This window comes from Diprion similis, chromosome 8 (genome assembly GCF_021155765.1).
Source record: "Diprion similis isolate iyDipSimi1 chromosome 8, iyDipSimi1.1, whole genome shotgun sequence".
NCBI classification, from domain to species: domain Eukaryota; kingdom Metazoa; phylum Arthropoda; class Insecta; order Hymenoptera; family Diprionidae; genus Diprion; species Diprion similis.
In genome coordinates, this window is record NC_060112.1 from 11,017,105 (window position 1) to 11,031,258 (window position 14,154).

The 14,154-nt window shown below is 35.4% G+C and overlaps 1 protein-coding gene across 1 annotated transcript; it reads left to right on the forward strand.

The window, feature by feature from the left end:
• Nucleotides 1-7,828: 7,828 nt before the first annotated feature.
• Nucleotides 7,829-13,498, forward strand: LOC124409591. The gene is made up of 5 exons (XM_046887304.1): nucleotides 7,829-7,975; nucleotides 10,429-10,521; nucleotides 11,589-11,855; nucleotides 12,656-12,814; nucleotides 13,063-13,498. The coding sequence occupies exons 1-5, from the start codon at nucleotides 7,906-7,908 to the stop codon at nucleotides 13,209-13,211; spliced, it is 738 nt and encodes a 245-aa protein (XP_046743260.1). The 5' UTR covers nucleotides 7,829-7,905; the 3' UTR covers nucleotides 13,212-13,498.
• The last annotated feature ends 656 nt before the right edge of the window (nucleotides 13,499-14,154 follow it).

A 14,154-nucleotide genomic window follows, 5' to 3' on the forward strand; every position in this document is an offset into this window, starting at 1 on the left:
AGCATCCACTGCATACTCGGAGTACAGTTATGTAGCGCGTGGCAGCACCAAGCGGCACAAATCTTTTTACCGACGTCCTAAACCTCACGACTAAGTTCTCATCCTTGCCGTAGTACCATCATGCGGGATGGATGAACTGCGGGCTAATTCGAAGTCATGTAAAAATAATATAGCATTGATTTAGTAGAAAAACTTATCGCACGATATTTGAATCACGAAGTATCATTGATTCAACACTCCGCTCTGACGGGAATGCTGAAAAAATTTTATGGAGATGTTTGAACTCTTGCAAGAAAAATATTTTTGATTGTTGTGCAGAATAGAAATAAGGAAGCTGAAATCTCACTCTTGGCTTCACGGCAATGATTGGCTGCTGTTACAGTTGCTATAGTCTAAGAATTTACAGGGTCATTTACGTGTTACTGAACATCGGTGTTATGCCAATGCAGAAATAAATAGATTCGTGGAGCTTAGATCGTAAGCCTGTCCCAAGATTGGCTGGCACGGCTATCACGTGGTTCGAACCAGAGCAACACGTCGACCGTTGAAAATGAGTTCTCTAGGCGACCGGTTATTGGGTATATTTTATTCGCCATGTTCCGAAGTATAAAGAACTGAAAAGCACATATAATTGGTCAATATTTGAAAATCAGCCAATCGGAAGCTTCGTTTAAGCCTTTCGTTTCCGAATGATGGTAAATAAAATGCGCTCCAAGTCGCAGCATTGTCGTGGCAACAATTTCCGTATGGCTAGGGATCGCAACGGTAGACGTATGTTCGGTTTGTTCCTGGTTCGAACCACGTGATAGCCGTGCCAGCCAATCTTGGACGCGCTACAATCTGAATGGTGGTGTTCAGCAACGGATAAATGACCCTATAGATTCCGGTGATGCTTAAAGTCATGAGCCAATTGTTGCGCAAAAGACTAACAGTGATAACGCTGCTCTGAGTTGAAATTGCAACATCTACTTACTCCAATTCTACAGATGTATTGAGATCCTGGAGTTCGACCTCCTCATGCCTATTCTCCATGTTAAAGCCTTTGGCAAGTTCTGGAAAAGACTCAAGCGTTTTCAACTAGCTGCACCGAGTATGATTTTCCCAGTTTTCAACCAATAGAAACGGCTATCGTATTCGATGCGCACTCAATATACCCAGTTGAAGACCCTATTATAAATTCTGAGTATTTTCGTTACATTCTTCTGGTTATTATGTACGAAATTCGGGTATTTCCAGAGATTTTAGAAAAATATCATTTAAATGCCTCAAATTAAATAATTGTAATATATTAGAAACATAATATTCACTAATAAATATTCGTTTAAATACTGGCTCTTCGTAAATTTGTCAGGTAACAGCATAGCTTGAACATAGCTGAACTTGGACTTATTTACTCCTCATTCTTTCCGGAATTGCGCAGAGTATCTCAGTTACATACTTTCTGGTCTCTGAAATGAGGGATATGTGGGGATAGTGACAAGTGTCAAAGAATCACACATTTCTTTGACAATTTTTGGGATATGAGTAACCTTCTTGAATTCCGCTACGAAAGAGCTGTGTATGCACTGTCGAAATTTGAAATCATTCCATTTGTTTGTTTATTCAATATAGGTAGACAAAGACCGAGTTTGCTCGGTCGGTAAAGGTAGGATTGCTAAGTGCTCTTAAGATTAGGGCTAGCTAACGGTCATGCCAAAGCGGTACGCTCGAGATGGACTTTTAATTCCAGTAGGGTATATTTCAGTGTGTACAGCTCGTCTATTCGGATAAGTCATAGCCATACATTGGAAGTAAGAGTTCAGACTCTTCCATAATATGACGTTTTGTTCTCCTGCATTATATCCGTATCCTTCCTTGTCGTGCATTACCCACAATTCCTGAAACATTGTTGCACCGCCGCGCTGCGAGAGGCGTTCTTGGAACTACTCAACTCTGTAACCAGGATGTAAGAGAGAAGGAAACAAAACTCCGGAGTATAAAGTTGGACCAGATTTCAGCGCAGAGCTGATACTACCAATTTTTGACACTCGTTGCGTTTGTGTTCTTTGGTCGTTAAAATATTATGATTATTAAATGATGACCGGTATTGAGAGCTGCCTGGTTTACATATTTCGAATGATCCTAGAACGACCGAAGAACAGGAATTCGACGAGTGGAGGAAATTGATACTACTAACTCTGCGCCAAAAAATGTACCCAACTGTTGCTGGCAAACAGGCTCGAGTTTCGTTTCCTTCTCTCTTACTTCCTGTCCGTAATCACAAACTTGCTGGTATTGAGGCTGGTTTTGTTGTTCATACATTGGCCGCTAAAAGCGCCAACCGGTAAGGGTGTTGGGCTAAACCATCAGTACCCTTATTGTTGGTGTCCATCAAAATATATATATATGTAAAACAGTAATGCCGAAAACTGACCAATTCTTCTGAAATTAATAAAAAGTAAATTTTATCAAACACAGTTACTAGCATTCATTTAACCGTATTATTTGGTGAAAATTATTACAAAGTTTATCTGATTTTTTCACTTCTGACAGTACTACGTGATAAACTAGGGTCACCTTTTATTCCATAGTTTTTATTCCTTTTATTCTATGAATACAAGTGATAAAATATTCAAATAAATCCTCAAGAGATACCTTTTGTTCTTGATTCCTTCGTAAAGGTTAGATGTACTGGGTTTTTTAATTGTACGGCCAACTATTTACGTAGACAAAAAAAAATTGAAAGGATTACCCATCTGACAAATAATTTAGTCTTCAAGTATTTAATAATTATTTATACAAGTCTCACAAAAGTCTCCACCTCCAGCCAATGAGTGTGGTAGAATTAAAATTTTTCCGCTTCACTGAATTTCGGCGTTGCTATTGGGCCAAAAAAATGATTTTCGTTGATCAAAACGGAGTGAGAATGTTGCGTGATTAACTCCTTACACCTGCATGATGGTAGTCAAACCCATGGCCATGACCCAATTACTCAAATCTTTCGACAACAAAATCGTGTGTAAAATTCAATTTATGGCTAATCGTGTAAAAGCTAAAGTAATCAAGTGTCATAATTAGTTAGGAATTGATTATTAAGTATAACATTACTGTCAAACAGTTAGCCCAGGATTTTCGTATCCGACTTTGATGTCGAAATATGATTTAAGAACTTGTGTGGTTCCCAGACCTTAGCCAAACCCTCTGAACTTATAAACTGGACAAATGATACCTTGTAACTTGAATACCCTCGTGATTTTTTAATCTGCACCGCGCTGCTGAATATCTAACACAGAAAAAATAAAACTCACGATAGCAGGCGTGAAGAGCAGAATATTTTAATATTATACAATTCAACATGACATTTAAAAAAGAGAGAAACACTTCCATTCGCAATACAGTACTGATTTTGAAAATCCGGTATTCCACGAACGAGACGTCTTCAAGAGTCGTAAAAACATTTGTGTAAGCCATATGAATTTCTTATTTTCACTCAGCAATGGTAAATAGGAAAGAATCAGCGATAAAAATGAATACAATGATTAGTTAGTCCACGGTCGAATAATTCCAAGCACGGCGTCGTGCATTCCGTAGTCGATGTACGGAACGTAATCAGTTGACCGTGGAAGAGTTGATTGTTAGACACATCATTTTGCACGCCTATTCATGTCCGGCTTAGGTTTATTGGGAATACCAGTGACACATGTAACAATTGAGCATTCAACGCTACGACTTTATTTCTTTTTCGTTAAATAACAAGTCAACGTGACACGGTCAAAGTTTCTTTCTTGCTGTAGGCCCTAATTCTAAGTGTTGTTTTTACTTACGAATTTATATTTACGAATTCGAAATCCAGGGTATTCAGAAAAAATTCATTCCCCTAGGAATTTTCTGCGAATAAAGCTCATTTTCGAGGTTTTACTTCGTTAATTAGCACTAGCAATTGAATTCAATGATAGACCACATATTCCCGCAAAGTTACGTTACCTTCTTTACCAACCTAGTTATAATTAAATACCTGTGAACGAATACCTACTGCAGCAATTCGAGAGGTTCTAAGCATATACCTAATTAGTTGCCACGTTACCGCAGAAAAAATTTTTTATCGCATTTTTAGTGTGTTAGTTCAAATCTGAATAAACCTGCATTGTGAAGCCTTAGTAGAAGAAGTAAATAAATAATGTTGTATGTTATATTACAGAAGTTTATAATAAAATTATGAATTATTCACAAGTCTATTACAAGGCTGACAATGCGATTCGAGATCACGGATAACAACTTTTCGTTGGAAACATTGTTTCAGTAAAGCTGAACTGGACTAGACTTCTCAATCAGATAATAACCATTCGTATACCTGTAGAGATCACGGTGTCGTCGCATGAAAACTTTTGCCAAGGTCGTGAAATCATAAGTATAATACACTTAGAAAAGAAGAACAGAAATATACTACATTCCCAGGTATCTGGTGTTAACTGCGGACGAAGATTTTGGGGTAGTGGGAGCACACGGATATAAAACATATTTTTCCATATACGCGTTACATAACTATGCCAAATGATTGGTAGACTATTCATTTAATTTTATTGAAGATTATTAAAATGTTTTTTAATAGCTCGAACATTGATGAATTGGTTTTTTCCTATCCACATGTAATTGATCATAAAATATAAAAAAGTCGGAATAAAAATTAATCGTCAGGTTTATGGGACTTACGATTATACTTCTTCTGAAATATAATATCTGAATATCCTCAGAGTTTACTTGCGACAAACGTTGACGGAATATATTGTTAGAAATCTACCTTAATTTATCACGGTGCTCGTAACGTCAACGGAATTGTGCGTTGTATACTTTTTTCAAAATCATGTCGAAGAGTGTTTAATATCCTATATTCTGAGGAGCAAAAATTTCTCGTCTTACAAACCTATTTTCGGTATTAAGAGTTTGGCTGTCGACGTACTGTTATTTGAAAATTATGAGAATTGCCCTACACCTTGAAGACAAATAAAATCTCTCACATCATTTCTCAGTATTGATAATTTTTTTGTAAAATTATAACTGGATATCAAGAATTCCTAAAAATTTCCAACTTATAAGTTTTCAAAATCACTGAAAAACTGTGAACTAAAGTTGAACAATAGTGACAATCCGTTATAACATCCATAAATTATTAAAAATTTTCTGTAACAGCTCTGCAGCGTGATTATTATACTGATCATACAAAAATTCATCAGTAGTTTCGAATGGAAAATATATTCTGGAATCTTAACGCATTCTGAGATCCTGATGAGTTGTTACACAACAATCCCGCAGAGCAATACGTATATTAGTAATTATAAAAAAATTTTACTGATAAAAATCATAATATTCATGAGTGATTTTATGATTAGTGAAGATCAAGTATACCTGTAGCATTGTCATTTTTTGGTGTACCCACGGTGCGCAATAAAACCGTGAAATTTATAGGAGAAGTCGCTCTCGGTATAAACATCACCATCTCTCACGCTTCAAGATGACGCCACACATTTCGTATCAAGTAATATTACAACCTGTGTATAATATTAATGAGCGCGAGGTCGATGGCCAACCTAGAGGCTCTGTCCACTGCTGCTTCGACGGTTTCGATGTGAAAATGAACATAAACAAATGAATTTTCTATTCCGAATTTTATATGAAATTAATTATTAATTGATTAATACAGACGATTTGTAGGAGCGAAGTTGATTATGCAGAATTCAAAACTGTTGTTTCTCGAATGGTAACAATACATGTCCAAATTTTTTCGAAATCTGTATATAACATGTATTAACGAAAATCAGAAATAAAATAAAATAGTTACGTTGAAGGCGACATCTGGTGTAAAATAATTTGCACTGTGTGTTGAATATACGAAGAAGGAGATACTTGCGATTTTTTAACTCTAGAAATTCATTCACGCTTCAATTGCTTTAAAGTCGCTGATGATGGCTTCATTTTATACACCGTGAGGAAAAAGTCATTGAATCAACTGAATATGTGGTCCAGGGGGGCGAAGTAAATATTTATTTTCTTGCAATCAGAGATCTATCAGTCTAACAAAATGTTTAGTTGATTCAACTAAATTTTGTTAGACCAACAAAAGTATTTTGTTGAATTGAGTAAGTAAATTGTTTTCGCCGCGTCTAGATGAATCAAACGAATATCACTTGACTCAAATAATCCTTTCCCACCGTGTGTCGTTTAAAATACAACTTAGCTGAGAATTTTCGCAATGCAGCATACAAGCTTCACAAAACAAGTTTGAAACTTGTAATAATCGTTTTTGAGACAAACATTTTGTCGCCTGTAGAAAGATAAAACACAAATCGACGTTTAATCACCGCGGTTGATTTTTGTCTCACCGCAACGGATTAAGGTATTTAGTGAACAAAAATAAACATCTAGGACGTGAAAAATCTATGCGGCCGTGGTTGGCCATGAATAATGATTACAAGGTGTTCAAAGCTGAGAATAACTACAAATTGCACGTATATACATTAATAAATGACGTTCACACATTTATAAATGGCGGAATTGTCGTTTTCATACTAGGTATTATTTATACATTTGGATTTCGGATATCAATCTGAGCCAGATGTTTTTCAGTGTTATGGTAGTATCTGTATTGCAATCATGATCGGATGGTACTCCGAAAAAAACACCTTGAATAATTTTATGTCAAACTTCACCGCCTTCACTGTCACCGGAAGGCAGGTTTTAGAGATTGGGTTTTTGCAAGTTTATTCACAGATGCTTATAGTGGATCATACGATAAGAAGATCAAAAAGAAGTACTGAGCAACATCAGACCCTAACAAAGAAGTGGAGCAGTTTATATTTTCATACGTCTATAAAAAAATAGAAGCCTAGAGTCGTCAATTGAAATGAAAAAATTGTTCAATATTAATTAATGCAAGTATGCTTCGTCAGAGCGAGATCTTGACCTTGACTTTGGAATTTGGCTGGCCAAAAATTGATACTTTTTGTTAGTTTCATTAGGAAATGGTTACGTTATGTCGAGTACTATTCGAATTGTTATTTTAGTAGCTTGGAGATAAGCGATTTGAAATGAAGAATTGATGTCTAAGATTTTGTTTATAATTTCGCTATTTTCTTATTTCGCATTTTCAAAGAGATCCTTGTAGCATGCAAATATAATAATTTTATGGGTACATAATGTGCGACCTTCTCGTAATGACATGAATAAAAAGTACGTTTTTTTTATTTTTTTTTGGCCCACCAACCTCCCTAAACGCGAATCCTTGATCTCAACATCTGACTCAACTTTGGCCCTGTGTTCCACAGCGTCAGATAACAGCAAAGCAACAATTACACTTAAAGTTCGTTAATTCAATATGGAGTTATACTAACATTCTTTACGCAGGTAAAGGTTACATGTATTATACATATTACAGCAGTCGAGTTTGCTATAACAGTAGACAGAAGTGCAAATACACATGATTATAAATCCGAGTATAGATCAGACAGGACAACAGACAATTATTTTTTTGAGTGTACATTGAAATAAATAAATTTCGATTCTATAAATCGAATAATTTTAAAAATCTTCATTTATGACTAATAAATTTTGCTTTTATTCTTTCTATTTCGCCGATTTGCCAGGCTCAAAATTCATGTTCGCCGGTGCTATAAATCTCCTGACCGGTGATTCGTAGAGAAGGATTTTACTTTTTATCTTTTTTAATTAACCAGGTATAATAAATATGCAAGGTGTGTACAGCGCGCGAATGTAACGTACTGCTCTGCTCGCAGATTGGACGGAATCAACGAGACGGACCAGGTTTGAAACAACACGGCCTACCTCGCCATGCTGGATTCAAAAGTCCTTGGCCAACCGCCTATATAAAGAGAGTGTTGAAATTCTCGTGAGCAGTAATTTTGAAACGTAGCAATGAAGCGTGTAGCGGTTATTTTCTGCGCGGTCTTTTCCGTCGCTCTTGCAGCTGAAGAAGTGGAAATACGTACGTTTTCACTAGTTACTACTTATACTATTACTTGTTTGTCATTCTGAAGTCTATTGTCATTTCACCAAGGAACAGCAGTTCGCACTTCGTTCCCATAAGCATTTGATGTTACTCATGACGTTACGATGAGCAAATCGTCTCCTTAATTACGGTGAATTATCGCAAATTTGCGAAATTCATAATTACTCTGTTTCGTTTGTCTAATTTTTTCTATTCATCCAAATATCAGATAACTCTTGAATTCGCGCACGTTAGGTGTAATACTAAGTGTGGACGAAACAGTTTTATTCTTCCAACGTTTGCCATTTGCACGCAGATTATTTTATTACTTTTAGATATGTATTTTCTGCGTATTAGCTGAACTTTAGGGCTTAAGTTCGAGGTACGACGTAGCTTGAAAAATGTATCGTACGTTTGGGGAAAAAGGGAATATTTGGCTGTTGCACTCGTGGAATTTGGCGACCAGCGATTTTTATTACATTAAGTTTTTTCCATCAAAAGACACTCTACGCCGATATGAGACTTACGAAAGCTTTTGTTCTCGAAATACGAATCTCAGATTAAAAAAAACAATATATTTTAAAATCATCCATTTTTCGTTTTCGTCAAAACCCTAAAAATTTTGTTAATTTTTTGCTCCTTCATAATTTCACAAGTACAAAGCAAAGATTTCAAAACCCCAGAATAATTGGTTGAGTAATATTTTATTCTGACAATATTAAAATCTATTTCCTAGGATGCAATAATACTTCCTACTGTTTTCCAAACTTGCGGAGCATTTAGTGAAAGTGAAAAAATTTGGTAAAAATCGGCAATTGTCAAGTTCCACGAATGATCGGATGTAATCGAAATGCATTTCCTTTAGTTTCATCATTTTTCAACAGCATCATATTCCAGTGCAAAAAAATGAGCGACCTCATATCGACGAGATATAATGTTTCTTACTGGAATCGTTTAAACAGATGAAATTAGAAAGCAAACTAGACAAGTCTAGATTATTCACGTGTACGGATTCTATCAATGTTCGCATCTTCTTAACTAAGAAGTTTTATACTTCAAGGCGTATCATCAAAGATGAAAACAGGACGAACACTAATCCAAGAATCCCATGCAATAAAGATGGGATCAGAGGTTGCACGGTAAATTTGGAATTGCATAATGCGTGCGTTGACTAATCAGGAGTATAATTGTTCCTCGTAACAGGCAGGTTTTTAGTGTATCTAAGTGAAGAATTATAAAAATTTAAGTGGTCGAAGCCTTGAACTGAAAATCGCTGAAGGACATCCAGGATGTATAATTAGACATTGGACTATCAATCTAGGTATATATTAACTGTGAATGTCCCTCGACTGGTTTGGGACGAGCGAAGGATTGTGATAATTGGTTCAGGGTTGGATAAATTCTTGCCAATAATCGCTGATTCTGATTGTCATCATATCGGCTCAATGGAGCATGCACTGTTGTTAATTAAGAAGAAACAAAAACTAGTCTATTTTAAAAACTGAGACAATTTCACGATTTTGAAGCAGTTAAAATTTTTAACATATGTTGCTTTGGTGTTTTTTGTTAATTGTCTTTGAACTTCTGGTGTAGCGTTCATAATCACAAGTATAAAAACTTCCTCTTCACAATCGGTCTATATTTCAATAAATATCAAATACCTGATGAAATAGCAGAGAAACGGAAGACCTTGGTGAAGATTCCATAAATAATGAATATGCTTACTATACCTGATTATGTATAAATATTACATATTTGTTCATGCTGCACGGCCAGGGACGACATGGCGGCTGTTTTTTTCTTGCAATCGCCACTTATCTAATTCACGTTGCGATTATATCAATTCAATTTCCATTCTCGCTGCAGCAGGTATTTTATTTCTACGTACATCTAATCGGAGAGTGACATTATAGTGACGAGAGTCGTGATTATAGAATCAGTGGATTCATGAAAAATAACGCATTCCGTATTGCTCAATAAAGACCACGTGTCAGGCATTTTGAAATTAAAGTAAATAGCTTCACGTGCAGATAATCTGAGAAACAAACGGATTACATATAATTTTGTAATCAGTCCAGAGATATAAAGAAGAGATAAACTAGAATGTTTTGAACTGCAACGTCGCGAGCCAAAGCCCCAGAACAGGTTTCAGTGTGTTTTTTCACAACTAAACAACACGAAGTACAAAGTTCAAGTTCGAAACGTGCCGAGGCCACGAGGTTTGCGACGTAGAACCGGTAAAAAAAACTTTCGGTTTAATGTTATACGGGTTAATTAATTCAGTCAGGCTTTGCTGCTCATCGGAAACGTCACTGCAGTTTTTATATAACGTCTAATACGCTTGATTGTGTAAATTATTGCAAGTCAGCACCACGTTTATGTTCGTCAAGTTTTTTCTAAAGTAAACTTCTACTTCTTTAAAATAATTATTATTTCTTCAATGCTTTTAGCAAAGTACCTGAAGCTCTGCAGCAGGAAATCACAAGACGTCGACGGGTGTCTTAAGAACGCGATTCAAGATGCTATTCCCAAATTCGCCAAAGGTAAGTCGAGAGGGGATCTCATATTCAACATTAGTGAAACCAATTTGAGTTATTCTTACTAGTTTAGTTGATAATATTTATGACTTGTAAGCCGCAAAGCTATAGTGTAATGAAGATGAAAAAAAACGAAGTGTAACAAGTTTTGGCCAGATTTTTAGGCGCAGAATTTCGATATGTCTGGTGTACTCTAATCGTAGGATATGAAAATCCTCCGATTCTTATACCTCAACGCATTTCGGTTTCTGAAAAACATGTTCATCAATTTTATTATGTTCGAATTGATGTATCGTCTTCGAATTTTTAACCCTTCTTGTCTTCGAAATTTTTTTTGACCTAATTTCATTTTTTCATGCAAGCAAGTCAGGTAATTCCGAGTATGAAATCCATTTTACGGTATATTCTCGGAAGCAATTTAGAAAACCATGTTTTTCAGATATTTTCAATCTTGAATATGCGAAGGAAATAAAAATACATTGTTTTTATTTTTTGTTTGAAAAAGTATACATTATGGAGTATATTCTGTGATTTTTAGAGCGTTAAACAAAATGGGATCATGGTTAAATGGGCATAAATATTTCCGGTATATACATACGGAATTATTCAGAGAATTCGAAATCCTTGGAATCATCGATTTGATTGTGATCTTATTTTCAAAGTATTCTGAAAATTTCAAAATACTTCCCAAAATCTATACACTTTCACATAAAAACTGATAACAATTCGTTTTTCATCCCGTTCGCGTATACAGGACTGAAAATATCCAAAAGATGGAGTTTTTGAGAATTCCTGAAGATCTAATTCGGAACGAGATATTGGGTTATATTTTTTTGTTAACTACAGGATTTGCTAACAATATGAAACATAAAATCGATTAATGTATTTCGCATAAAAGATTAGGCCTGAAAATTTGAAGGATTTTCATGTCTCAGTACGTAATGTAACGTTTCCAAATCGTCGTCGGATCAAAGTTTTTGATTACTATTATTGTAATTGTACGTTACGAAAAACTTTGCCTATGGCTTTCCGGTTGAAACATTTTGTTTAAAAATCATCTTTTTGTAAACTAGGCGTACCTGAGTTGGGTATCCCGGTACTGGATCCATACTACGTTGCTACGGATGAGATTTCGTACAACAATGGGTTGATGCAAGGAAAATTGCTGATGAAGGAGGTGAACGCGTACGGAACATCGAGGGCGAAGATCTTGAAAGTGATATCGACGTTCTCCGAGGACAGGCAACGGTTGGAAGTGGATGTCTTGTTCCCGAAAATTCTTGTCGATGGCGAGTACAAGGCCGAAGGTCATCTGAACGACTTCAAAGTTGGAGGAAAAGGTCAGTATTTTATAGGAATTATTACTGAACAGAAATATTTCAATTCATCTCAGCTTCCAAATTTTATTTCAATTTGTAATTATTATTTTTACAAATTTTTACTCACCCAAACTCTTGTTCAATTAACGTAGCACAATTTTACCTGGATTAAGCAATTAAAATATCAAGTTCCATTTGCCTTTTGTCAGACAAACAAGAAGTAATCAATCTAATTAAATAAATTTTTAGGCAAATCCCTCAGTATCAGTTATCAGTTTCGAATCAGTATAATTTATCGATTCAATTGACTATTTTCTCACATTGATGTGAACATGAAAATCCTGAATCGGCTTATTTCACTATTATTTCATAGTTGTAGCTGTTTTCTGTACTCAAGGCTTTACTGAAATTCAGATTATCGTCATATTGATACTTACTTTCACCAGTGAGAATTCTGTATGATTTTGTATTATTACTATTATCGGTGCATTAGTTGTTTTATTCATTGTTGGTCGTTTACCGCCGTGCGGGAATTTAAATTGTACTTTCTAATCCATTTGACTCTCGACGCTTTATTATAACATTGATTATTATAACAACGTTCAAATAATAAAATTCGAAAGATCAGAATTAATGCCAATATTTACGTAAAACTAGATTGAACGGTCAGGCGTTACTCTGACATAAAGATAAACGAAAGCTTCGCTTCAATTTGCGTAAAAACATGTAGAGCAGTAAATTTGAAAATGTATACGAGACGTTCATGACACTGTCACATTTGTTCGAAAACATTGTATCCAACATTTCGTGATATCAATCAGGTTTCTTCAACGTGAGCATGGAGGGAATCAGAACCGTGTGGGACATCACCGGACGAATCGAGAACGACAGATGGGTCGTTGAGCACTTCATGGTTCTACCGGAAGTCGAGAAAATGAAGGTCTACTTCGACGATCTCTTCAACGGTGACGAGAGTCTCAGTAAGTATTATACCTACGTATAATTGTTAAAAAATGTTATCACGTCGTTTTCGCAACGTAAGGCGAAGCGATTCACGTAAAGAAAGTATGATATGTCAAATAAATCAAACACGAAGATATGAAATGAATTGTTGACCGGAAATTCGATTTATATTAACAGAAGACAGCGTGATTTGGAATACCAAGAGATAAAATCTCACAAAGTCTTGCTTATTGTAAACTCACGACCTCTGCTTATTAATTTTCAGATAACATAGCTCGCACGTTCATCAACGAGTACTGGCCCCTCTTCTACAGGGAGTTGTTGCCCATTGCTAGTGCTCAGTGGGACAAGATGCTGACGGACTTCGCCAACAGCGTGTTTTCCAAATTGTCGTACTCCAAGCTCTTCGCCTAATTTCGTGGAATTAGAATTAGGAAAGAAAGTGTGCGCGACATTTTCGCCTAAGATCCTCTGATAGCTGAGCAATTGTTCCGTTATGGAATTCGAGGCGTTAGATTCGGGCAAAAAATGTAGAGTGTAGAAAAATATGAATTTTACGTTTCTACACTTACACTAATTCTTACCATGATGGATTAGTGCCTAAATTCCGTACAGGCAGCTATTATTCTGTTCCAAAAATTTAATTACATATTAGATATACGTTTTGTTGATAATAAGAAAATAAAATCTCGTAAAAATTATACAGCGGTGACTTGTTACTTATATCCTTCCAATGCTGTTAGTTTTATATAAAAATGCTGAATTTTCCTAGTTATTGCTTTGTTGGACCACCATCCAATTATCGCAAGAGTTATAAGAAGATATAACACGAGTGACCATAATTTAAAAAAATTGTGAAACATTAGATTTGTACGTCACAGCTACTAAGCTTACTTTCATTTTGCACGTATACCTATATTTTAACGAAAATGTTTTTTAGTACGAGGAACGCTAATGTAAAGCAAATTTTCGATAACGTAGTTCACTTTTTTTTTTATAAACAATCGTTTATGTCTATATAGCGACTAACAATAACCTATGACTAGACTATCGATAAAAGTTTTAACCAAAAACAGTTTGATTCATAATTTTCCGTAAAACTGGTCTTATACATTTCTTTTCATCTCTAATATACTTACCGAAATTTTTATGGCTTGCTGTCGTCACTTGGTTTCTCGTATACTGCGATAGAATGTTTCACTCACATTTATATCGGTCATTTTGAAGATAGAAGAAAAATGTATGCAGTCATTTTCATAAAAATTTGGATGGCAAAAATTGTCGATTTAGAATTTTTTTTCGATACGATTTTGTGCATTTTACCTGCTGTGGTGGTATTAAAAATCAAACTATTTAC